This window comes from Passer montanus, unplaced genomic scaffold, assembly GCF_014805655.1.
Source record: "Passer montanus isolate IOZ18808 unplaced genomic scaffold, ASM1480565v1 scaffold233, whole genome shotgun sequence".
Lineage (NCBI taxonomy): Eukaryota > Metazoa > Chordata > Aves > Passeriformes > Passeridae > Passer > Passer montanus.
Genome location: NW_024366959.1, coordinates 1,142 through 27,802, shown reverse-complemented (window position 1 = coordinate 27,802; position 26,661 = coordinate 1,142). Strand labels below are relative to the sequence as shown.

Sequence of the window (26,661 nt, the reverse complement as noted above, 5' to 3'; positions counted from 1 at the left end):
GAGGGCCGCAGCAGCCGCACCGGAGCCCCTTTTTTTCCCCCGGATTCACACCAAGTTTCACCTCTCACCTCTCCGGCACCAGCGGCGCCTGGGCGGCGCCATCTTGCCGCCCGCCGGCGTCACGTGACGCCCTCCCGCGCTCTCGCGAGACTTCCTCTCCCGCGCGGGCCCGCCCGCCGTTTCCCGCGCGCGGAGCTCTCGCGAGAGCCGCGTGCTGCGGACGGGGAGGACAAGATGGCGGCGACAACGACGATGGCGCTGGTGAGGGGGCGAGGGGCGGCGGGGCCGGGCTAGGCCGGGCTGGGCTGGCTCCAGGGCCGCGGGATACCGCCCGGGCTGGGCCCTCGGGGAGGGGTGGCGGCTCTGAGGGCACGGCGCCGCTTCCCGCCGGGTCTCTCCGGCCTGCGGGCTCCGCTCGCGGCCTGTCTCCGTGAGGGGAAGGTGTCGGTGCTGCCCCGCGGCCTCCCGGGCTGCCGGCCCGCCGTGGCTGTCCGGGCTCTGCGGGGAGCGGGCACGGCCGGGCCGCCGGTGCTGGGCTGCTGGTCCCGAACCCAGGGCTTTAAACGCTTATTTTTGAGTCCTGGTCCCGAATCCATGGCTATAAACGCTTATTTTTGTGTTCCTGCTCCAAAATCCAGGGCCTTAAACGCTTCTTTTTGTGTTCTGTTACCGAACCCAGGGCTTTAAACGCTTCTCTTTGGGCTCCCTTTCCCAAATTCTCCTGTTTAAATGCTCTGTGCTGGGCTGGGTTTCCCATATTCTCCTGTTTAAATGCTGCTTTTTGGGCTCCCATTCCTAAATTCTCCTGTTTAAATGCTCATTGGTGGGTCAGGTTTCCTAAATGCAGGGCCTTAAACGCTTCTTTTTGTGCTCCTTATTCCCAAATTCTCCTGTTTAAATGCTCTGTGCTGGGCTGGGTTTCCCAAATTCTCCTGTTTAACCTCTTCTCTTTGGGCTCCCGTTCCCGAATCCCCCTGGACTTTGTTTTCCGGGGTTCTTTGCGGGCTCTGGGATGTTTCAGCCCTGTGCTGGGTGGCTGCAGGTGTGGGAGAGCAGGAATTCCAGAATTCCGGGGTGGGGGGGCTGTTGGTTTTTGTGAAAAACACCAGTCACTTGGTTTTAATTTTTTTTAAAATTTAATAGTAAAAAAATGGTTGTAAAGACAGCAATATAATTAGTAACAGTTTGGACAATTAGGATTTAGGACAATACCAGACAATAAAAACAAAGAGTTATGGACAGTCTGGGTACCTTTTCTGGGCAAAATAAGCCCAAAAAATTAACATTAACAGAGGATTAACCCTTAAAAGCAACAGCTGTTGCATATTCATACATCTCATCCATGATGCATGAATTCAAACACAGGATTGTGTCTGGTCAGTGCCACCTTCTTCCTCTGAATCCTGATGGATCTTCAGGGAAGAAGTTAGTTTGTTCTGACAATGGGGCAATAAATGCTTTTGCTCTGAAGGATTCAGGTGTGCTGTGGCTGCTGTCTCAGTGGGAGTACCTCATTCCTTTCTTTAAAAAAACATCCCACGTACATGGTTTCTATTTTAGCATTATGTTATAACCTAAAACTATATTTACCACGCTACTTGAGAAAATGAATGCAGCTTCCCAAATTCTCCTGTTTAAATGCTCTGTGCTGGGCTGGGTTTCCCATATTCTCCTGTTTAAATGCTGCTTTTTGGGCTCCCATTCCTAAATTCTCCTGTTTAAATGCTCATTGGTGGGTCAGGTTTCCTAAATGCAGGGCCTTAAACGCTTCTTTTTGTGCTCCTTTTTCCCAAATTCTCCTGTTTAAATGCTCTGTGCTGGGCTGGGTTTCCCAAATTCTCCTGTTTAACCTCTTCTCTTTGGGCTCCCGTTCCCGAATCCCCCTGGACTTTGTTTTCCGGGGTTCTTTGCGGGCTCTGGGAGGTTTCAGACCTGTGCTGGGTGGCTGCAGGCGTGGGAGAGCAGGAATTCCAGAATTCCGGGGTGGGGGGGCTGTTGGTTTTTGTGAAAAACACCAGTCACTTGGTTTTAATTTTTTTTTAAACTTAATAGTAAAAAAATGGTTGTAAAGACAGCAATATAATTAGTAACAGTTTGGACAATTAGGATTTAGGACAATACCAGACAATAAAAACAAAGAGTTATGGACAGTCTGGGTACCTTTTCTGGGCAAAATAAGCCCAAAAAAATTAACATTAACAGAGGATTAACCCTTAAAAGCAACAGCTGTTGCATATTCATACATCTCATCCATGATGCATGAATTCCATTCAAACACAGGATTGTGTCTGGTCAGTGCCACCTTCTTCCTCTGAATCCTGATGGATCTTCAGGGAAGAAGTTAGTTTGTTCTGACAATGGGGCAATAAATGCTTTTGCTCTGAAGGATTCAGGTGTGCTGTGGCTGCTGTCTCAGTGGGAGTACCTCATTCCTTTCTTCAAAAAAACATCCCACGTACATGGTTTCTATTTTAGCATTATGTTATAACCTAAAACTATATTTACCACGCTACTTGAGAAAATGAATGCAGCATAACTTTCTAGCATAACACATATAACGTTCATCTTAATGTTTGTGAAAAGCCAGTCATAAAATATGCATTTTTGACATGGGGTTTGTTTCACGTACATGGTTTCTATTTTAGCATTATGTTATAACCTAAAACTATATTTACCACGCTACTTGAGAAAATGAATGCAGCATAACTTTCTAGCATAACACATATAACATTCATCTTAATATTTGTGAAAAGCCAGTCATAAAATATGCGGTTTTGACATGGGGTTTGTTTACTGTTGTTGTCATGGAAAATAGAGGATTTCTCTGAGGAATGGCTCTGGTTCCAGAGCCTGCTGCTGATCCCAGTAGGAATTGTGTGATCCCAGGAGTCACTCCCTGTGCTCATCCCTGTGCTCAGACCTGCAGTGGTGAGAGGTGGGGATCAGGCCCAGGCTGGGCTCCCTGATCCTGGAATCTTTTCCAGCCCCGTGATCGTGGCATTCTGTGCTGCCCAGGCTGTGTTCCAGCCTGTGCTGGGGGCAGTGTGAAGGGGCTCCCTGAACTCCTGTTCACGCTGGCAGGCAGGTGGAGCAGGGATGGAGCCAGTGCCCTGGCCCTGTGCTTCATCCTTCCTTTCTGCACTTGTGGCTCCTTGAATCTCCCTGTGATTTGCTGCTCGTGGTTCCCAAATAAACGGGATTCTGTCCTTTCTGTGTGCTTGTACTCAGAGAAGTTCTCAGCCCTGTAACAAATTTCCAGGAATGTTTCTGAACTCCTGGAGTTCAAACCCCCTGAAAGGGCCCAGCCGTGCTCAGATGCCAGAACAGCAGCAGGAATCCACTTCCCATTTATTTCTTCCCAAAGGAGCTCCTGTTCTGCTTCCTCTACTGCCTTTTCTCGAGTTCGTCTCCCACTTTCCTCACTTCTGGCTGTTGAGGGATGTGGCAATGTGGTGATGTTCCCTAGGGAACAATCCATGGTGAGGGGTACATGGTCAGGAATTCCTGCTGGAGCCGTGCCCGTGGCCAGCAGAGATCACCCTGGGTCTGTGGGTTCTTCCCAGGGCGATGTGTGGGGGCAGAGAGCTGGAGCCAGCGCTGCCTGGGTGCTTCCAGTCTCAGCTTTGCTCTCTGTGCTGGAGCAGCTCTCTGTTCCAGAGCAGTTTTGGGAAGCTGTGCCTGTTAATGAGCCCAGACATGTAAATTATGTTAAGTTCAGCCATGCGATGGGCTGGGTTTGGAACAATCACAACAGGTTGGGCTCCTGGCTTTTTTATTTTGAATAGTTACACTTGGCAGCCCTTCACTCTGTTTTCCTCCCACATCTCAGAGCTCCTAAATTGCAATAATTGAGTTTTCAAAGCTGAGGGAGATGGGAGCAGCAGTGGGAGAAGGGTTTGTGGACTTGGAAGTTGGCTGGGGAGAGCTCTGGGTGTCCAGTGGCAGAGACACGGGAGGGGACAGGGACAGCTGGTGACAAAGAGGGCTTCAGCCAGGTGGGAAAGGACAAGAAGGATTTTTTAAATTAATTTATTGGATATCCCACAGTCAAAATGAATCTTGGAGATGAGGGAGCCTTCTGTTAGAAACAGATGAGCATTTCTGGCTTGTGTTTGTGGGGGGGATGGCGTTTGGGGACGTGGTCACTGTAAAGGTGATCCTCCCATGTGTGAGGACACGAGGTTTGACTCTATTTTCTTCAGAAGGCTGATTTATTATGTTATATATTAAGATATTACATTAAAACTATACAAAAAGAACAGAGAGAGAGGAAGGATCAGAAGGCTACAAAGACATAGAATAGAATAGAAAGGAATAGAAAGGAATAGAATAGAATAGAATAGAATAGAATAGAATAGAATAGAATAGAATAGAATGCATAACAAAATCTCGTGACCCCTCACAGCCTCGGCACAGGTGGCTGTGATTGGTTATCAATTAAAAACAATCCACATGGACTAATGAAAGATGCTCTTGTTGCATTCCACAGCAGCACACAGTTATTGTTTCCATTTCTCTCCTGAGGCTCTCAGCTCCTCTGGACAGGAAAAATCCTAGCAGAGGATTTTTCATAAAATATCATAACTGCAGTCCCTGCCATGGCAGGGGGTGGAATGGGATAAACCTTAGAGTCCCTCCAACCCAAACCATTCCATGATTCTGTGACAGTCCTGGGGAGGCTTTGCTTTTGGTCTTGGCTCCTGCTCTGAACAGAGGTTTTTCCATGCTACTTTTACTCAGAACAAAGATTTCCCTCAGGAGACTGTCCAGGACCACAGGCTGGGGTTTGTCCCTGCTGGTTGTGGGGTGGTTGGTGGGAAATGTGGAGTTGAGAGAAGGAACCAGCTCTGTTTTGATGGATGGTGCTGCCAGAACCCACACGAGCACCAAAGGCAGGGCCAGGTCCTCCTGTGGGGGATGAGCTGGGGGTCCCAGCACTGGATCAGGCTGGAATCGTGGTCCCAGCAGTGCCAGCCCCGGGCTGCTGAATTGCTGGAGTCAGTTGTGGTCCCAGCAGTGGGACCAGCATGCAGGAGTCATGGTCCAGCAGTGGGATCAGCATCCTGGAGTCATGTTCCAGCAGTGGGATCAGCATGCAGGAGTCATGATCCAGCAGTGGGATCGCTGTGCTGGAGTCATGATCCAGCAGTGGGATCAGCATGCAGGAGTCATGGTTCCAGCAGTGGGATCAGCATGCTGGAGTCATGATCCAGCAGTGGGATCAGCATGCTGGAGTCATGATCCAGCAGTGGGATCAGCATGCTGGAGCCAGTAATTGTCCCAGCAGTGGGATCCATGGTCCCAGCAGGGGGATCCATGGTCCCAGCAGTAGGATTGCTGTGCTGGAATCCCAGTCCCAGCAGTGGGATTGCTGTGCTGGAGTCAGTCATGGTCCCAGCAGTGGGATCCATGTTTCCAGCAGTGGGATCCATGTTTCCAGCAGTGGGATCCATGGTCCCAGCAGTGGGATCCCTGGTCCCAGCAGTGGGATCCCTGGTCCCAGCAGTGGGATCCATTGTCCCAGCAGTGGGATCCATTGTCCCAGCAGTGGGATCCCTGGTCCCAGCAGTGGGATCCATTGTCCCAGCAGTGGGATCCATTGTCCCAGCAGTGGGATCCATGGTCCAGCAGTGGGATCACCATGCTGGAATCCTGGTCCCAGCAATGGGATCACCATGCTGGAATCCCAATCCCAGCAGTGGGATCAGCATGCTGGAGTAATTGTTCCAGCAGTGGGATCCGCATTTCCAGCAGTGGGATTGCTGTGCTGGAACCATAGTTCCACAGAGCTGGAGAGGGACTTTAGACCAGGGCTTGGACTGACAGCACGGAGGGGAATGGCTTCCCACTGCCAGAGGACAGGGTCACATGGATACTGGGGAGAAATCCTTCCCTGTGAGGAGAGGCCCTGGCAGTGAGTGCCAGAGGAGCTGTGGTGTTCCCTGGAAGTGTTCCAGGCCAGGTTGGACAGGGCTTGGAGCAGCCTGGGGTAGTGGAAGGTGTCCCTGCCCATGGCAGGGGGTGGGACTGTGTGAGCCTTAGGGATCCCTCCAAAACATTCCATGATTCTGTGATTTGGGAAAGTTTCAGAGAAGGTTTTAAAATGAGAGCTTGGGAAAGCTGGGTCAGCAGTGCTGGGAGGGAGCAGGGAGGAGAACATTGATGGGGGGCATTGGACAGTGATCTGTTGAGGGGATGGAGATGATGTGAGCCAGGACTGCGGATTGTCTGATTCTCTGTTCACAGAAAACGTGTCTAGAGAGTTCTGTGAGTGTCCAACAATCTCTTGGCTTGTACAGTTGCTGGGATGGCTCTTCCCACAGGGAATGGTGGAATATGACCTGTTTTTCCTGACATACAGCTGGCTTTGGGAAGGGTTTTTAGCCAGCTCTCATGTTCCGACGTGAAGTGCTTTGATTTTCTGGGCAGGAAGGCAGCTCACTCCTGTGGGAACAGCTTTCCCTGAGCATCTTCTCTTTCCTTAGGGTACGGAGTCCATTAAGATGGAGAACGGGCAAAGCACGGCAGCAAAGCTGGGGCTGCCCCCTCTCACCCCAGAGCAGCAGGAAGCTCTCCAGAAAGTGAGTACAGCTGGTGGGAATTTGCTCTTTGCGGGGTGGTGGTGTGGTTCAATGAGCCTCTGTCACTGGTGGGGCCAAAGGGAACTCACCACCAGATCTCTGGGGTCGTGGCCATGCTGGAGGGTCCCACAGTCACATCTGGGCCCAGGAATTACTTGGTTTGGTTTAGAGTTCATGGGCACTTTTGGGAGCTTGGTGGGGAATTGCTGTTGGTGTGGGTGAGAGTGGGTTTGATTTAAAAAGTCAATCAGTTCAGAAAAATGGCATCCTGATTCAGATGGGAATTCTGAGCTGGGGTGTGGGTGCCACAAAGTCACTGAGGAGCTCCAGGGAGGCTGAAATTGGGATCTGCTGCAGCTGGCCTGTCACTGTCCCCACCCAGACTGGGACACATCCCAGAATATCCTCGGGATGGCAGGGACACAGAGCTCTGTGCTCGGGAGGCTCCGTGTGGCTGTCCCAGCTGTCCTCTCTGTGGGGTGGTGGCTCCCAGCCTCATTCCCTCTGGAGCCACATGCAAGCCCCCTTGTCCCTTTCCAGGTTTCCAAAGCACAGCCCTCACATCCCTGGGTTAGATCCTCCCATTCCCTGGCAGCTCCCAAACACAGCCACGGAGCCCAGGTGCCAGGGGGGGCTGAGTGTGTCCTGGGGACTGGCACACGTGTTTGCCTTGGCACTGAGCCTCCGTGCTGGCACCCCAGAGTCTCTGCTTTGCCACATTTGGGGAGGACTGAGAGAAACCCCAAGGGAGCCTTGTGTGGGCAGGCAGGGCCAGAGGTGAGCTGGGGCATTTGGGGAGCAGAGAGAAGAGCTGGTGTATTTTGGTGTAGAACCAGAGGTGAGCTGGGGCATTTGGGGAGCAGAGAGAAGAGCTGGTGTGTTTTGGGAGCAGATGCAAGGGGGTGCTGAGTGTGTCCTGGGGACTGGCACAGGCGTGGGGATGAGGTTTGCCTTGGCACTGAGCCTCCGTGCTGGCACCCCAGAGTCTCTGCTTTGCCAGATTTAGGGAGGACTGAGAGAAACCCCAAGGGAGCCTCTTGTGGGCAGGCAGGGCCAGAGGTGAGCTGGGGCATTTGGGGAGCAGAGAGAAGAGCTGGGGCATTTAAGGAGCAGAGCCAGAGGTGAGCTGGGGTATTTGGGGAGCAGAGAAAAGAGCTGGGGCATTTGGGGAGCAGAGAGAAGAGCTGGGGCATTTAAGGAGCAGAGCCAGAGGTGAGCTGGGCATTTGGGGATGAGGGAAAAGAGCTGGGGCGTTTGGGGAGCAGAGAGAAGAGCTGGGGCATTTAGAGAGCAGAGCCAGAGGTGAGCTGGGGCGTTTGGGGAGCAGAGAGAAGAGCTGGTGTGTTTTGAGAGCAGAGCCAAGATAGAGCTGGGACGTTTAGGGAGCAGATCCAGAGCAGGCCAGGTGTGCTGAGCGGGCAGAGCCCAGCCTGGGTGCCCATGGGAGGAGGGAGGTGGAGCCCCTTCCCTCCCGTAGCACCTGTCTGTGCAGACGCTCTCTGAGAGGACAGGACTGGAGGAGGCCGTGCCCTGCCCCGGCCCTGCAGGTAAGGGGCTGAGGTGGGCTGGAAGAGGGGAACGCCGAGCTCCCGGTGCATGCTGCTGCCCTGCGCTGCCCCTCACCACATCCTCTGTGTCCCGGGGCCTCGAGGTGCTGGGGAGCTGGGGGCAGTGACCTGGTGCTTAGGCGTGGATCTGGAATGTTCTGGGAGCTGTGGAGGCGTCGTTCCCTGCCCCGCCGTGCTCTGCTGCCCCTACAGCCCCTGTTTTCCTTCCAGGCCAAGAAGTACGCGATGGAGCAGAGCATCAAGAGCGTGCTGGTGAAACAAACCATCGCCCACCAGCAGCAGCAGCTCACCAACCTCCAGGTGAGAGCCCCCTGCGAGCCGCTCCCTCTGCCTCGTGCTCCCCCCGACACGGTGGAGTTCTCAGGGCCCTCGGAGCCAGAGCACAGCCCTGAGCCTGCAGCTCACCCAGGCACCCTGACTAACCTCACAAATTGCCCGCAGATCTCTCTTGTTCCGAGAGGAAATGGTTAACAGTTCCAGTCCTGTTGGACGTCCCTTCTTGACAAACAAGAAGCCAAAGACTTTGCCGTGGGCTTTGCTGCTGAGCCATGTTTGAGGTGGTGAAGGCAGAAGGGATCCTGGGAACGTGTCCTGTCACCATCTCCTCTGCCTGAGGGGTGGTCCCTGTGTCCCCATGTCCCAGTGCTGCCCCGTTTCCCTCCCCTGCACCCAGGTGCTCTCAATTTTGGAGAAGTTCTGTTGGCCGTTCCTGCTTGTACTGGAATGCCCGTACTGGGGAGAGCCCTTAACTGGGGTTTGACCTCCCCTCCTTCAGAGGTTTCTGGAACATGTCTCAGTGCCTTTTTCTCAAAGTCAGGAAGCCCAAAACGAGGGCTTTGCCTGAGGAATGCCCCTGGATGTGCTCCCCCTGCCCGGCAGCTGAGGCCGTTTGGGGCTGTGCCTGGTTCTGAGGGTCTGCTCTAGTGGAGGGGCTCCTTTTAAATGCTGGGGGTGAATCACCGACAGTGGTCGCAGAGGTTACTCTTGCCTTGAGTCCCCCCTGGGATCCCACCCTGCTTCCCGAGGCAGCGGCAGCAGCACAACCCCACCCTGGCCTGGTGGGACCGGACTCGGCAGGGTCCTGGCGCCGGACACTCCTGGGGACCAGGCAGTGAGGGCCGAGGAAGGAGAGGCCTCTCGCAGGTGCCCCTGCGCCGCCGCTCTGCTTGAGTTTGTACAAACAGCCGTAGTATGCTCAGCTCCAACAGACTGAACTCTGTCTTTACTGTCTTTCAGATGGCAGCAGTGACAATGGGCTTTGGAGATCCTCTCTCACCTTTACAATCGGTCAATAGACATATTCACTTCTTCTGGGGCACTTGTCTTAGTCAGGGCCTAGCGTGGGGACGTTCGTAGTGGTGCCAATGCTCTTGTCCGCGCCCAGCGCAGCCCTCCCACATCCCCACCTGTACTGGACACGCCCAGGAGCAGAGCGAGGTGTCACTGCCCCGAGAAGACCCCAGGCTGTGCAGTCTGCGGGGACACTGCCACTCGGGGGCAAAGACAGCTTTAGATTTCCACCAGTTCTGAACACACCCGTGAAATTGTGGGAGCTGCATTTCTAGGGATGCTACAGTTCTGAGGTCCCGACCTAAAACTAACGGCCAAGGTAACTCACCAAGGGGCGACTTCTTGTGGAACGACCTCCCAGCACCCAGAGCCGGCCGGTGCTGGGGAGGGCTGGGGTGCCGGAGCTTGGCAGAACATGGTGCAGCCCAGGCTCAGACTCTCTTTACTGTGCACGCTCCAGACCAGGGCAGTATGGCACGTTGGGGGTGCAGCAAAAGCAGGATGGAAGGGACGGAGCTGCAGGACTGATCAGAGAACTTGCGTGAGCCTTTGTGCCCCTTCTGATCAGAGGCCACAAAGAGCCGAATGACTTGGCACGAGCCATCCCCTCCTTTTTCCAAGACGTGCTGGACGAGGTGTCCTGTGACTCCTCTCTGCACCCAAAGGTTCACCTGTAAATTCTTTTGCACGTTTGTAAATACCTCTCCGTCTTGCTGGAATATGAGATTTGTGCCTGGTGTCAAACACGGGCGGAGGTTTGAACTCCAAGAAAAAGGGCACTGAGGTGAAGTGCCCAGTCTCCCTCCTTTGGCAGTGGGTGGTGTGTCAGTGGGGAGCCAGAATGAGTGTTCTGGGGCAGGGGTAAGTTTGGAGTGGAACAGAGCAGCCGTCTTGGTGTGGACTTGGCAGAGATGGTGTCCTCATGCCCAGGAACTCCCCCCATCCCTGGAGCTGCTGCCTGACAGTGGAACTCCAGCAATTTGGCCTAAATTGTTTCTGGCTCGTTCTCCCCAGCTGGGCACAGCTGAGTTGGTGGCACAGGAAAGTTTTATTGGCTTGTGGACCCCCAGGGCACCGGGCTGTGACCCCTTTTCCTCAGCCATTCCTCCCTCAGGGGTCACAGGTGGGCACGGCCCAGGAGCAGGAGCCTGGTGCAGTTTAGAGCAGTCAGGCGCAATTTGGCCTAAATTGTTTCTGGCTCGTTCTCCCCAGCTGGGCACAGCTGAGTTGGTGGCACAGGAAAGTTTTATTGGCTTGTGGACCCCCAGGGCACCGGGCTGTGACCCCTTTTCCTCAGCCATTCCTCCCTCAGGGGTCACAGGTGGACATGGCCCAGGAGCAGTTTAGAGCAGTCAGGATATCCCATTCCTGGCAGGTGCTTCATTCCAGAGCCCGCTCAGAGTGCACAAAGAGCAAACAGCCCCTGTCCAGCGCTTTTCCTGTTGCCAGTGTTCCTCAGTTCCTTTGTGGAGGCAGCACAGCCTGAGCTCCCTGAGCTCTGGGTTTCACGGCCTGAGTTAGAGCTTCCCATGGGCTCAGTCCTCAGTGTCACAGTGCAAGATTCCCACGTCCCCTCACCATCCCCTGTGTCATGACCGATGCTTGTGGTGAGGGTTGTGCATCACCTGCTTTGATTACAGGAGCACCCCAAGGTGGGGTTTTGGCCTGTCCTTAAAATAACCTCCCAGTCCTTTCACAGCTGCAGGTGGGAGCTGCTGCCTGGCTGAGGCTTCAGGTGATTTCCATGTTACAGGAGGAGAAAGAGGCACAGGGAGCAGTGAAACCAGCCTGGGCGCTGCTGAGAGCAGTGAGCTGTCCAGGCAGGAGGCCCTGACACCGAGCTGTGCCGAGCTCAGGTGCCCAGGGCACAGCTCCCACCCAGATCTCCTGTTGGTGACCCACAGTCAGCACAGCCCATCTCAGCTCTGCCTCCTGCAAGCCCAAAATCTCAGGCTCATCAAGGCTGGGAAAGGTCATGGAGTCCAAGCTGTGCCTGATGCCCACCCTGTCACCAGCCCAGTCCAGGTGTTCCCTGGACACCTCCAGGGATGGGGACACCACACCTCCCTGGGCAGCCTCTTCCAGTGCCTGACCACCCTTTGCAGCAAGGAATTCTGCTGCCTGAAAATCCTCCTCACTCCCTCACCTCTCCTTTAGAGTCCTGTGGCAGGGCAAGGTGGGGGTTTCTTCGGGAGAGGCGTCTCCCTGGGACACCCAGGGTGACACTGGTGGTGGCTCTGAGCCCCTGAACAGATATGCTGCAGCCTGAGGGGCTTTCCTGCACCAAAGCTGGGAGAGCGCTGGAGCACCTGGGAGAGCAGCCAGCCTCTGTCCTGCATGTGCACGTGCCATAGTCCTGCTGGTCACAGCCTGCAGAGTAAAGAGAGCCGTGGCCCAGCCGTGCTGGGAAATCCTTAGCCAGGCAGGGGGCGAGCTGGATGTCACCTCAGGGGAAGCAGCTGGGGCTGGATGTCACCTCAGGGGCAGTCTGGGCTGAATGTCACCTCAGGAGCAACAGTTGGGGTTTAATGTCACCTCAGGAGCAACGTTGGAGGCTTGATGTCACCTCAGGAGCAGCATTTGGGGCTCGGTGTCACCTCAGGAGCAGTAGTTTGGGCTCAATGTCACCACAGGATCAGAGTCTGGGGCTGGATGTCACCTTAGGGGCAGAGTCCAGGGCTTGATGTCACCTGAGGAGCAGCAGCTGGGGTTTAAGGTCACCTCAGGAGCAGCAGTTGGGGTCTAATGTGGCCTCCTCAGGGACAGTCTGGGGTGAGAGCTGTCCCTGTTTGCAGTGTCCTGTGTGGAGTGGCAGGAGTCAAACCCTCCCAGGTTGTTTCTTCCCGTGGCCAGTCCTAGACAGGAGCAGGAGTCCCTCGGGTGCAGGCTGTGTCCCTGCTGCTGTGCCTGTCACAGATGAGCTCTCCCTCCTTTTGGGCTGCAGCATCCCCAGGCAGAGCTCCTGTGCTCATTAGGGCACCCCAAAAATCAGCCTTGAGGAGGCCCTGAGTGCTTTCCCTCTGCCCCAGGGGTCCCCAGGTTTGGCAGACAGAGCTCCTCTGCTCCTTAGGGCACCCCAGAAATCATCTCCCGAAGGTCCTGGTTGCAGCCCCTGTGCCCTGGGGGTGCTAGGGAGGGAAGGGGGTGCTCAGAGCTCCCTGCTGTGGTGCTGGGCAGGGCCAGAGGCATCACCTGCTGCTGCTGCACCAGCCTCTTCCTGCCCCAGGTGTGTCCCACCTGCCCCAGAGCCATCCCCTCACATGCAGGCAGTGACTCCTCCAGAGCCCCGAGGTGTGGCCGCATCTCCAGGGCCACGTCCCTCAGCAGCTCCAGAGCTGCTCTGGGGGTGACAGACACGAAGGACACACTGTGCTCTGCTTTTGGGGTCCCTCCTGTGAGGAATGGCTGGATTTGTCTTGAAAGCAGCTTTCCAGGCAGACTTAGGACACCATAGCAGGAGCAGCACCCTTGTGTTGGGGCTGCCCCAGTACAGCCAGTGCCGCCAGGCAGGGATGAGTACTGGCACCACACGCTTCCCAGGAGTCCCACTGGGCCATGGGAGTGGTTTTGGCTTTGCTGTTGAGCTGTGGAAGTGGTGCCCAGTACTGGATCTCGGACTGCCGGGGGCAGGGGGAGGCTCTGGTGCCGGAGGGAGGGGGGAGGTTCCCAGCTGCAGCCCCTTCGCTGCCGGGGAGGCCGGGCGGGGGCGGGCGTGCCGATGGATCTCTGCTCCTGGGGGGGAGCGGGAGGGGTTCTCCCAGTGCCCAGAGAGCTGAGCCCTGTGCTGCCTGGAGGGGGAAGCCGCCCTAGAGAGAAGGGATTCCCTCCTGCTGCAGGCGTGGCTGGAGATGAGATCAGGCCGGAGGGGCCGAAGCGACGAGCCGGACTTTATCCGGCGCCGAGCCGGGCGGATCCGCTCCAGCGGCCTGTGCAGCGAGCAGGGAAATCCTTCTGACCCAGGCTGTGCCAGAGCTGCCGGCGGGGCTGGCTCCCGGGAGGGAAGCAGCAGGGGGAGGAGGCCCCGGTGGCCACGGCCAGCCCGGCGCTGACCGGCCAGTCCTTGTCTCGCTACAGATGGCGGCCCAGAGGCAGCGCGCGCTCGCCATCATGTGCCGGGTCTACGTGGGCTCCATCTACTACGAGCTGGGCGAGGACACCATCCGCCAGGCCTTCGCCCCCTTCGGGCCCATCAAGAGCATCGACATGTCCTGGGACTCCGTCACCATGAAGCACAAGGTGGGATGGGGCTGCTGGGAGCGGGAGGTTGCCTGCCTGCTGTAAGGTCCTGGGTGGGCTTTAGGGTCCCGTCCCACCACAAACCATTCTGGAATTGCTTCAGTCTGGCAAAAATCAGGTGAACTGTCCTGGGAAGGGCTGGAATTCCTCAGGGGCAGCGAGAGCTGGTGGTGCTGATGGCCCAGTGATGAGGGGTCTTCTGCAAGGACGTTTCTTTCACAACACAAAATAGCTTTGCAGAATTCCGGAAGGAATTCTTCCCCGTGAGGGTGGTGAGGCCCTGGCACAGGTTGCCCAGAGAATCTCTGGCTGTCCCATCCCTGAAAATGTCCAAGGTCAGGCTGGATGGGGTTTGGAGCAACCTGGTGTAGTGGAAGGTGTGGGGCTGGATGGGCTCTAAGGTCCCTACAACCCAAACCTTTCTGTGATTCTGTGATTCCCAGCCCTCAAGGAACATCCTCCTCTCTTCAAGGCTTTCCAGATGCAGCCAGGAGAGGAAAGGGCCTCTATCCCTGTGAAGAACAGGCTCCTTTTAGCACTGGGGCTGAGTGTTTGCAGCTCCCTGATCTGCTTAGGGCAGGATTCTGTGGTGGGAGCGAGGGATGTGTGGGGGGAAGTGCACAGAATCAGAATTGTTGAGGTTGGAAGAGAGCACCCAGAGCACTGAGTGCCACATTCAGTCATTCCTTGGGCATCTCCAGGGGCAAGGACTCCACACCTCCTTGGACAGCCCCTTCCAATGCCTGACCACCCTTTCAGTGAAGAAATTCCTCCTGGTGTCCAACCTGAAGCTCTGGAAGTGCTGACAAGGCAGCAGCCCTTAGTTAGGTGGGGCTTTGCTGCAGGGCCTCAGAGTCCAGGAGGCTCCAGAATCAGAAATCCTTGGGGGAACCTCTGCAGGGCCCTTTCTGCCATAATAAAATGCTTCTCTAAGGAACCTTCTAGGGCCACGAGCAGGAATCAGTGAGGTGGGAATCAACTTCACCTGTGGGTCCATGGGAAAGCTTGGCACAGCTGGAATGACTGACAGGTGTCTTCTCCCATCCCAGGGCTTTGCCTTTGTGGAGTACGAGGTTCCTGAGGCCGCCCAGCTGGCCCTGGAGCAGATGAATTCTGTCATGCTGGGGGGCAGGAACATCAAGGTGAGTAACACGCCTGCTCTGGAAATTCCTGCTTCTCTTTGCCTGGCAGTAACGGTTCCACGCCTGGAAATGTTCCCCACAGCACTGTGATGGTCCCTGATGGACCTGGAAATGCTCCCCACAGCACTGTGATGGGGGAAGGAGCCTAAAGACTGTTCCCTGATGGACCTTGATGTCCAACATGGGACACACAGTGGCTCTGGGTCCCTCCTCTCCGAGGAGAAACCCCTGGCCTGCAAATCCCACCTGAGACTGGCTCCAAAGACTGCAGTCAGGTTTTCCCACCCACACATGGAATTCTTTTGAAGCAAAGCAAAGGTGATTATTTATATTTTTCATGGTGTCTCTGACACGCCCTGAGTGTGTGCAGAGTGCCACGGCCCAGGGGGTTTAGGAAAGAGGTGGGAATGCTGTGAATTGCTTGCAGAATGCTTCTGAGTCCCTGGAAGTTTGGCAGGTCATGGAGGAGGGAGCAGAGCCCAGTTCCTTGTCAGTGCTGTTCCAGGACCTGTTCCCTCTGAGCTGTGCTGTGGCCTAAAGACTGTTCCCTGGTGGACCTTGATGTCCAACATGGGGCACACAGTGGCTCTGGGTCCTTCCTCTCCGAGGAGAAACCCCTGGCCTGCAAATCCCACCTGAGACTGGCTCCAAAGACTGCAGTCAGGTTTTCCCACCCACACATGGAATTCTTTTGAAGCAAAGCAAAGGTGATTATTTATATTTTTCATGGTGTCTCTGACACGCCCTGAGTGTGTGCAGAGTGCCACGGCCCAGGGGGTTTAGGAAAGAGGTGGGAATGCTGTGAATTGCTTGCAGAATGCTTCTGAGTCCCTGGAAGTTTGGCAGGTCATGGAGGAGGGAGCAGAGCCCAGGACCCTGTCAGTGCAGGCTGTTCCTGGACCTGTTCCCTCTGAGCTGTGCTGTGCTTTGCACAAAATAAGCAGCTTTGCCTTTTTTCTCCTGTCCATACCACAGAATAATGGAGCTGTTCACATGGGAAAATCCATCCCAGCCCACAGGTCCAGCCTGTCACCATCCCACCCTGTCAGCTAGACTGAGTGCCACATCCAGGCATTCCTTTGATGTCTCCCAGGACTCCAGCACCTCCTGGGGCAGCTCATTCCAGTGCCTGAATGTCCTTCCTTGAAGAGATTCCTCCTGATGTCCAGCTGAACCTCCCCTGGCACAGCTGGAGACTATTTCCCTGTGTCCTGTCCCTGTTCCCTGGGAGCTGAGCCCTCCCCTCCTGTCAGGAGTTGTGCAGAGCCACAAGGTCCCCCTGAGCCTCCTTTCCTCCAGGCTGAGCTCCTTCCAGCTCCCTCAGCACTCCTGGTTCTCCAGAGCCTCCTTTTCTCCAGGCTGAGCCCCTTCCCAGCTCCCTCAGCACTCCTGGTTCTCCAGAGCCTCCTTTCCTCCAGGCTGAGCTCCTTCCAGCTCCCTCAGCACTCCTGGTTCTCCAGAGCCTCTTTTCCAAGCCCCTTCCCAGCTCCCTCAGTACTCCTGTTTAGGAATGTGCCCTCTGTTGACAGAGTGACAAAGCTGTCCTTGGTCCCCTTAAAAAGGAAAGAAGCCCAGAAGTTTCTCTCCTCAATTAGGTGAAAAGCCACCTCAGAGGACCTTGGAAACTTCACCTCAAACATAAGGATAGCTAATTGGACAGGAGTCAAAAAGTCCCACCTGGACAATTTACTAGAAAAAAAGAAGAGAACAAAGAAACTAATGGCTTTTGTGAGGTGTTTTACCAGGAGCAAGAACCCCTTGCACCTGGATCAGTTTTTTGTTTGTTTTTTTGCCTTCTATGAAACCTTTTTGTTTCCAACACTGCAGCAGAAGCCATCCTGCTGATTTTTATGCCCCCAAAGGTAGCTGAGCTATCTTGGATGTGATACAGCCTCCAAAAGCTTGTGAGCCCTGGCTGGAGGAGGCACCTGTAACACTCCTGGTACTCCAGGCCCTTCCCAAGCCCATTCCATGCCTGTCCCTGCAGGTGGGGAGGCCCAGCAACATCGGGCAGGCTCAGCCCATCATTGACCAGCTGGCAGAGGAGGCCCGGGCCTTCAACCGCATCTACGTGGCCTCAGTGCACCAGGACCTGTCCGACGACGACATCAAGAGCGTGTTCGAGGCCTTTGGGAAGATCAAATCCTGCACCCTGGCCAGGGACCCCACGACAGGGAAGCACAAAGGCTACGGCTTCATTGGTACAGCCGGCTGGAGCTGGGCAGGGCAGGGGCAGGGTGCTCTGCTCCTGGGGCTGGCCTCGGGGCTGGGCTTCCCACCCTAGTGAGGGGATTTGTTAGGGGGTAGGAATAGATTTGGAGCGGGTCAGGGTGGGATTTAGAAATGTAATTTATGGTGGTTGTGAGGGAGTGAGGTGCTGGCACAGGGCGCCCAGAGGAGCTGTGGGTGCCCCAGCCCTGGCAGTGCCCAAGGCAGGTTGAACAGGCTTGGAGCAACCTGGGACAGAGGAAGGTGGCCCTGCCCATGGCAGGGAGCAGGACTGGAAGGTGTTTGAGGTCCCTTCCCACCCAAACCATTCCATAGTTCCGTGATTGAACAACAGAAGGCTCATTGGTGGATGATCTCCTCCTGCAGAGTATGAGAAGGCGCAGTCCTCCCAGGACGCCGTGTCCTCCATGAACCTCTTTGACCTGGGGGGTCAGTACCTGCGGGTGGGCAAGGCCGTGACGCCCCCGATGCCACTCCTGACCCCGGCCACACCTGGAGGGCTCCCCCCTGCAGCTGCTGTGGCTGCTGCTGCTGCCACCGCCAAGATCACGGCTCAGGTGAGACACGGGGCAGGCACAGGTGAGACAGGGGGGAGGCACAGGGGAGACACGGGGGTGAAACAGGGGAGGGACAGGTGAGACACAGGGGAGAGATGGGGATGGAACAGGGGGAAACACAGGTGAGACGTGGGGATGGAACAGGGGAGGGACAGGTGAGACATGGGGTGGAACAGGGGAGACACGGGGGTGGAACAGGGGGAGACAGGTGAGACGTGGGGTGGAACAGGGGAAACACGGGGGTGGAACAGGGGAGACACGGGGGTGGAACAGGGGAGGGACAGGTGAGACACAGGGGAGAGATGGGGATGGAACAGGGGGAGACACAGGTGAGACACAGGGATGGAACAGGGGAGGGACAGGTGAGACGTGGGGTGGAACAGGGGAAACACGGGGGTGGAACAGGGGAGACACGGGGGTGGAACAGGGGAGGGACAGGTGAGACACAGGGGAGAGATGGGGATGGAACAGGGGGAGACACAGGTGAGACACAGGGATGGAACAGGGGAGGGACAGGTGAGACGTGGGGTGGAACAGGGGAAACACGGGGGTGGAACAGGGGAGACACGGGGGTGGAACAGGGGAGGGACAGGTGAGACACAGGGGAGAGATGGGGATGGAACAGGGGGAGACACAGGTGAGACACAGGGATGGAACAGGGGAGGGACAGGTGAGACGTGGGGTGGAACAGGGGAAACACGGGGGTGGAACAGGGGAGACACGGGGGTGGAACAGGGGAGGGACAGGTGAGACACAGGGGAGAGATGGGGATGGAACAGGGGGAGACACAGGTGAGACACAGGGATGGAACAGGGGAGGGACAGGTGAGACGTGGGGTGGAACAGGGGAAACACGGGGGTGGAACAGGGGAGACACGGGGGTGGAACAGGGGAGGGACAGGTGAGACACAGGGGAGAGATGGGGATGGAACAGGGGGAGACACAGGTGAGACACAGGGATGGAACAGGGGAGGGACAGGTGAGACGTGGGGTGGAACAGGGGAAACACGGGGGTGGAACAGGGGAGACACGGGGGTGGAACAGGGGAGGGACAGGTGAGACACAGGGGAGAGATGGGGATGGAACAGGGGGAGACACAGGTGAGACACAGGGATGGAACAGGGGAGGGACAGGTGAGACGTGGGGTGGAACAGGGGAAACACGGGGGTGGAACAGGGGAGACACGGGGGTGGAACAGGGGAGGGACAGGTGAGACACAGGGGAGAGATGGGGATGGAACAGGGGGAGACACAGGTGAGACACAGGGATGGAACAGGGGAGGGACAGGTGAGACGTGGGGTGGAACAGGGGAAACACGGGGGTGGAACAGGGGAGACACGGGGGTGGAACAGGGGAGGGACAGGTGAGACACAGGGGAGAGATGGGGATGGAACAGGGGGAGTGCCACCGCCAAGATCACGGCTCAGGTGAGACACGGGGCAGGCACAGGTGAGACGGGGGAGGCACAGGGGAGACACGGGGGTGGAACAGGGGAGGGACAGGTGAGACACAGGGGAGAGATGGGGATGGAACAGGGGGAGACACAGGTGAGACACAGGGATGGAACAGGGGAGGGACAGGTGAGACGTGGGGTGGAACAGGGGAAACACGGGGGTGGAACAGGGGAGACACGGGGGTGGAACAGGGGGAGACACAGATGAGACATGGGGGTGGAACAGGGGGAGACACAGGTGACACATGGGGGTAGAACCGGTGAGATGGGGGGTGGAACAGGGGGAGACACGGGGGTGGAACAGGTGAGACACAGGGACAGCTCAGATGAGACACAGGGACATCTCAAGGGAGACAGGGACAGCTCAAGGGAGACACAGGTGAAACATGGGGACGGCTTGGGAGGGACAGGGACAGCTCACGAGACACAGGGACAGCTCAAGGGAGACACAGGGACAGCTCAAGGGAGACACAGGGACAGCTCAAGGGAGACACAGGGACAGCTCAGGTGAGACACAGGGACAGCTCAGGTGATGCACAGGTGAAACATGGGGACGGCTCGGGAGGGACAGGGACAGCTCAGGTGAGACACGAGGATGTGTTCCAGCACTTTCCCTTTCCCCTTTGATAGGAGTGGCCTTGTGGGCACTGGGAGCAGAGTCCTGATGGGATGGGCTGGATCCCAGAGCTTGGGCATTTATGTGGAGGAGAGTTGGGATAGAAAGTTGGGAGCCCTGATGGGATGGGCTGAATTCCAGAGCTTGGGCATTTATGTGGAGGAGAGTTGGGATATCACAGCAGTCACAGATCCACTGACATCTGGGATGGAGGGACAAACCTTGGGATCTGCTCTGGCTCACCAGAGGTTACAGGAGCCCTGGGAATAAAAGGGAGAGAAGGGTGTGAGCAATTAAACCTGGAAAGCAACAACAGCCAAAAACCACTGGGATCCTGGAGTGTGTTTTAGGCACATTATTTCAGTACTTCCATGGAAGTGCTCACTGCTCAGCTGGATGTTCCTCCTGGATGTTGTTGGAGTTGTGGGCGCCTGGAGTCAGGGTGTTCCTTGGGATTTGAGTTCCAGGAGGTTTTCCTTCCAAGGTGCTTCAGAGTTTCTGTTTCCCTGCTGGGCTGGGTGACACCTCTGCCTTCCCAAGCAGCACTGGGAGCTCCTGGGGATGGGAATATTGGGAATTTGCCAGGAGTGGGACAGCTGAGCCTGGCTGGCTGCTCTGCAGGGACAGGGGTGACCCCAGCTTTTCTGTGTGTCCTGCAGGAAGCCGTGGCAGGAGCTGCAGTGCTGGGCACGCTGGCAACCCCGGGGCTCGTGTCCCCTGCCCTGACCCTGGCCCAGCCCCTGGGGGCTCTGCCCCAGGCCGTGATGGCTGCACAGGCCCCTGGTGTCATCACAGGTGGGTCCCCTCCTCCTGGCACCTGTGTCCCCTGTCTGCAGGCACCTGTGTGTGTCCTCTTCTGTCACCTGTGTGTGTCCCCCCTATTGCTGGCCCCCATGTCACTTCCTGCAGGCACCTCTGTGTGTCCCCTCTTCCCTGTCACCTCTGTGTGTCCCTTCTTCTTGGCCCACGTGCCCCCTTCCTTCTGTCATGTGTGTGTGCTCTTGTCACCTGTGTGCTTCTCCTCCTGTCACCTGTGTGTGCTCTGCCCCTTGTCACCCGTGTCCCTGTCCCACAGACGGGACTCTGTGCCCGGAATCCTGCTCCTGGCCCTGCCTGGGCACGAGCTTGGGTGTTCTGTGGATTGATTTTGGTGTCCAACAGATGGGACCGGCCGTGGGTTCCCGGCAGGAACACCTGGCATGGGGGAAAGCTGGATAACTGGCACAGGTGTCACTGACCTGGCCTGGGTACCACTGAATGTTTCCAAAGTGTCACTTCCCACTGCCCAGCTGCCACTGACCACTGCCCAGCTGTCACGGATCACTGTCCAGCTGTCACTGCCCATTGCCCAGGTGTCACCACTGCCCAGCTGTCACTGACCACTGCCCAGGTGTCACTGACCATGGCCTGGGTACCACTCAATGTTTCCAAAGTGTTACTGACCACTGCCCAGCTGTCACTGCCCATTGCCCAGCTGTCACTGACCATGGCCTGGGTACCACTGAATGTTTCCCAGCTGTCACTGCCCATTGCCCAGGTGCCACTGACCACTGCCCAGGTGTCACTGACCATGGCCTGGGTACCACTCAATGTTTCCAAAGTGTTACTGACCACTGCCCAGCTGTCACTGCCCATTGCCCAGCTGTCACTGACCATGGCCTGGGTACCACTGAATGTTTCCCAGCTGTCACTGACCACTGCCCAGGTGTCACTGCCCATTGCCCAGCTGTCACTGACCATGGCCTGGGTACCACTGAATGTTTCCCAGCTGTCACTGCCCATTGCCCAGGTGCCACTGACCACTGCCCAGGTGTCACTGACCATGGCCTGGGTACCACTCAATGTTTCCAAAGTGTTACTGACCACTGTCCACATGTCACTGACCACTGCCCAGGTGTCACTGACCATAGCCTGGATATCACTGAATGTTTCCAAAGTGTCACTGACCACTGCCCAGCTGTCACTGCCCATTGCCCAGCTGTCACTGACCACTGCCCAGGTGTCACTGACCATGGCCTGGGTTTCCCAGCTGCCCAGCTGTCACTGACCATGCTGTCCCCGTGCTCTCCCAGGTGTGACCCCCGCCCGGCCGCCCATCCCGGTGACCATCCCGCAGGTGGGGGTGGTGAACCCCATCCTGGCCAGCCCCCCGGCGCTGGGGCTGGTGGAGGTGAAGAAGGAGAAGGAGGAGGAGGAGGTGTTCCAGGAGTCGGAGCGGCCCGAGATGCTGAGCGAGCAGGAGCACATGAGCATCTCGGGCAGCAGCGCCCGCCACATGGTCATGCAGAAGCTGCTGCGCAAGCAGGAGGTGAGAGAGCAGGGCACAGCTGTGTGCCAGGCTGGGCTCTGCAGGGCAGGGGCTCAGGGGCACCCACAGCCAGAGGAGCCCCCAGAATGGGTGACAAGGTGGGCACTGGGTTGGACTCCATGGTCCTGGAGGTCTTTGCCCACCTTGACTGATTCTGTGACTCCCTGAGGTGGGAATTGCAGTGAGGAAGAGGACAAGAATGAGAAAAAGAACATTAGAACATTCATGGATTTTTGTGGGGGCTGTTGGAGGGGACTTGGTGGTCTTGCCTGGCCATGTCCAGTTTGTTCCTTTGCTGGAGTCTCCTGACAGATTTCCTGAGCTTTGACAGGGAACCTACAGTATTTCTTCGCCATTTGCTAAAAGGGATAATGCTGGCAGCATTCCCCAAGGGTTGAGGGCTCCCTCTTTTCCCAGGGGTGCCTGAAGTTAAGCACACCTTGGAGCTCCTGTCCCAGCAGCCACAAAACCACCTCAATCCGTGGGACAGCCTGGCTTGGCAAAAGCTGAGCAGAGCTAAATAGTCTCATTTAAGGTTAAAAAAAAATTAATACCCAAAAAAACCCAAAACCTTCAGCTTTACTGGGAGGGCAGGAAGGGAACACAAAGAGAATTGTGACAGAATTGAGGAATTGTTGAGGAAAAGCCAAAAATACCTGTGTGGTATTTTCAGGTTTCCCTGTCAAAGGCAAGGAAAATGATGAATCTGACTCCATGTTCTTGGAAGGCTAATTGATTATTTAATGATATTAAATTACTAAAGAATACTAAACCAAACTGTACTAAATGATACAGAAAGGATACAGACAGAAAAATAGAAAGACACTAATGAAATCTCGTGACTGTCCCCAGAATCTCAGCATGGTTTGACCATGATTGGCCGTTAAGTAAAAAAAAATTCACATGAAACCAATGAAGTAAGCACCTACCACATTCCAAAGCAGCAAAACACAGCAGAAGCAAATCAGATTATAATTGTTTAGATTTTTCTCTGAGGCTTCCCAGGAGAGAAATCCTGGCGAAGGGATTTTTCCAGAAAACATGACAGTGGCACACCTGGCTGGCAGCAGCACAGGGAAAATGAGAGAGGTGCCCAAGGCTCCTTGTGATTCCAGGATGTATCCCAGGAAATGGCACAGAACATTCCCTGATCCACAGGAATTCTGATCCAGGGGAATTCTGATCCAGGGGCCAGCCCCTAACAGCCAGCACCACACCGGCCTGGAAACTTGTTACCACTTTTCACAGAGCAAAGCAAGGCACAATGCTTCCCAAGAATATTTCTGAGTTTCACATTCCCTGAACATCAGAGAGAGGAAAAACAGTTCTTGCCATTTGCTGTGCTTGTGTTGTGCCAGAGTAGAATGCAATATTGGGATTTTTTGCCCAGAGTGATGGTGTTTTGTTCCCTTGGCCTATCAGGGCCAAGAGTGTGTGTCTGGACAGTCACAAGATGAGTGCAGAGCGAGTGCTTGGCAGATTCAGTTGAAATGTAGTATAATCAAGTAATTAATTAGCCTTCTAATAAGATGAAGTCCTCCTCATCATTCCTCCTTTGCCGGGTTGCCAGGCAGCAAACGAAACTCAGCAATCATCCCTGAGAGCCTGAGCCAGCAGCCCCTGGGGCGTGCCTGCAGTGGGGTTTGGGGTTTGGGGTGTTCCCTGCGTGCCCCCAGGCGCTCATTCCCTGCTCCCTCCCTGCAGTCCACGGTGATGGTGCTGCGGAACATGGTGGATCCCAAGGACATCGACGACGACCTGGAGGGAGAGGTGACGGAGGAGTGCGGCAAGTTCGGGGCTGTGAACAGGGTCATCATCTACCAGGAGAAGCAGGGCGAGGAGGAGGACGCCGAGATCATCGTCAAGATCTTCGTGGAGTTCTCCATGGCCTCAGAGACTCACAAGGCCATCCAGGCGCTCAACGGGCGCTGGTTTGCGGGCAGGAAGGTGGTGGCCGAGGTCTACGACCAGGAGAGGTTCGACAACAGCGACCTCTCAGCATGAACTGCACCCCGGGGCTGGCCTGGGGCTGGGGCTGCTCCCAGGGCCTGGATCTGGGGATGAGCCCAGCTCTGATCCCAACTCTGATCCCAGGGCCTGGATCTGGGGATGGGCCTGGCTCTGATCCCAGGGCCTGGATCTGGGACTGGGCTGGGTCTGGGGCTGCTCCCAGGGCCTGGATCTGGGGATGGGCCTGGCTCTGATCCCAGGGCCTGGATCTGGAGATGGGCCTGGTTCTGATCCCAGCTCTGATCCCAGGGCCTGGATCTGGGGATGAGCCTGACTGATCCCAGCTCTCATCCCAGGGCCTGGATCTGGGGCTGATCCCAGGGCCTGGATATGGGACTAGGCTGGGTCTGGGGCTGATCCCGGGCCTGATCCCAGGGCCTTGATCTGGGACTAGGCTGGGTCTGGGGATGGGCCCGGCGCTGATCCCAGGGCTTGGCTGGGCTTGGCTTCTGGGCATTGGTCTATCTGTGATCCCAGGGCTCATCTGGTTGAGCTGAGATCCAGGGAATTGGCCCAGCTCTGGTCCCAGGGCTTGTCCAAGCTCAGATCCAGGGAAATGGTCCAGCTGTGTTCCAAGGGACTGGCCAAGCTGGGATGCAGAAAATCAGCCCAGCTCTGTTCCAAGGAATTGACCCGGCTCTGTTCCAAGGAACTGGCCAAGCTCAGATCCAGGGAATCAGCCCAGCTCTGTTCCAAGGAACTGGCCCAGCTCAGATCCAAGGAATCAGCCCAGCTCTGTTCCAAGGAATTGACCCGGCTCTGTTCCAAGGAACTGGCCAAGCTCAGATCCAGGGAATCAGCCCAGCTCTCCTCTGGGGACCGGCCCTGCCCCCTCTGCCTCCCAGGGCTTTTGTGTAAAGGACATTCCAGGACATTCCAGGGCAGGCACAGGGATCTGGGCTCTGGAGAGTTGAGATAAAAAAGCAAACAAAGCCGGTGTCACTTGTGTGTGTGTGTGTGACAGGGCTGCCACCGCCTCAGCCTGGGCTGGCACAGGGCTGGCACTGCACTGGAACCTCCTCAGCCCGGTTTGGCCCCTCCTCAGCCCGGTTTGGCCCCTCCTCGGCCCAGTTTGGCACCTCTCAGCCTGGGCCTGGCTCTCCCTGACCCAGTTTGGCACCTCCTCAGCCCAGTTTGGCTCCCTCCAGGATGGCCCCGGGGCTTCGGATGGAGCCAGGGGGGAATTTGGGGAGGGGGATTCACCCCTGGAGGCTCCTGTGGGAACTGGGGGTGCTGGGAGGGAGCCCTGATCCCGAGGAACTGAGCTGAGCCCGTGCTCAGGAATTCCAGAGGGCTGGGATCCCGCAGGAGGCTGGAGGAAATGATCCTGTTAATTAAGATGCAGATCTGAGCAGGAGGATGTCCAGGATCAGGGAATTCCGAGGGAGGGAAAACCCTGGCTCTGGGTGGTGCTGCCAGGCCTGGGCATGTCCTGCAGCAGGGCTGGGAGACTCCCGGGGCTGGAATGGCTCAGGGAATTCCAAGGGAGGGAAAACCCTGGCTCTGGGTGGTGCTGCCAGGCCTGGGCATGTCCTGCAGCAGGGCTGGGAGACTCCCGGGGCTGGAATGGCTCAGCCTGGAGCACAGGCAGCAGGATGGGCTCCACAGCCGGCGCCCTGACCCAGTTTGGCATGGGATTTGGGATGCAGGGATTTGGGATTTGGGGATTTGGGGATGTGGGATGCTGTGTCTGCAACAGCTGGAGTTTGGGATGCAGGGATTTGGGGATGCAGGGATGTGGGATGCTGTGTCTGCAGCAACTGGGATTTGGGGATGCTGTGTCTGCAGCAGCTGGCAATGGACAGTGGCTCATCCACAAAATGGCAGCTCTGGCTGCCAATACCCCTGGTGTTGAATCAGCCAAATACACATTCATAAGCTGTCATATATACTCAAAAACTTTCCTTATAAATCTCTGACCCCTCCCAAAGTGTCCCAGTTGACTCTTCCTTGCTGTGCATTGGTGGAAACCTTCTTGCAATCTGATTGGAGGTGGGATGTTGCCATGCCATGCCTCCCCAGTAACAGGCTTCTCCTATTCCCAACTGCCCCATGCAAGGGGCACAGGTACACGCTCTCCCTCCACATGTCCTTGACCCCTTGATATCCAAACCTGTCCTGTGGCAACAGTAGAGGGGAAGGCAAAGAGGACTGTGAGGAGAACAGAGAGTGCCCAAACAAGAAACTAACATGAGTGTACATCAACAAAACTTCTCTTAAAACTCACACAATATTAATCCCTTAATTGTGAGAGTCAGTCATCATATTACACATCTATAACAAAGCTGTGGCTGCCTCATCCCTTGAAGGGTCCAAGGCCAGGTTGGGACAGGCCTGGAGCAGCCTGGCCCAGGTGAGGCAGAGTGGAAATTTTCCAGAGCAGAAATCCATTTTGATTTAGGTGAAATGTACATCTTTGAATTAAGACTGTAGTGTGCAAACATAGCTGTTTGGTATGACTGCTTGTTCTTGCAAAAAACCAATGCTCTAAGAACCTGCTTCAGCTAAAGGTCAGAGATAAGGAAGGGCTCCTTGAACTCTGAAACAGATGGAGAGGATGCAGGAAACAGCACAGAATGACCCAGGAGTTCTTTCTGTATTTTCTGATAAAAAACTAGCTGCAAGTGTAACGTGAAATCAGTAAAATGAATATTTATGAACCTGTTGTGAAA

General features: G+C 56.0%; 1 protein-coding gene across 1 annotated transcript; it reads left to right on the top strand.

Moving 5' to 3' along the window:
- The first annotated feature begins 166 nt into the window (after positions 1 to 166).
- On the top strand, positions 167 to 24,202 carry PUF60 (poly(U) binding splicing factor 60). The gene is made up of 12 exons (XM_039710847.1): positions 167 to 261; positions 6,486 to 6,581; positions 8,360 to 8,449; positions 9,386 to 9,436; positions 13,514 to 13,675; positions 14,725 to 14,817; positions 16,805 to 17,018; positions 17,413 to 17,603; positions 20,331 to 20,466; positions 21,744 to 21,979; positions 23,684 to 24,032; positions 24,136 to 24,202. The coding sequence occupies exons 1-11, from the start codon at positions 235 to 237 to the stop codon at positions 23,981 to 23,983; spliced, it is 1,596 nt and encodes a 531-aa protein (XP_039566781.1). The 5' UTR covers positions 167 to 234; the 3' UTR covers positions 23,984 to 24,032; positions 24,136 to 24,202.
- The last annotated feature ends 2,459 nt before the right edge of the window (positions 24,203 to 26,661 follow it).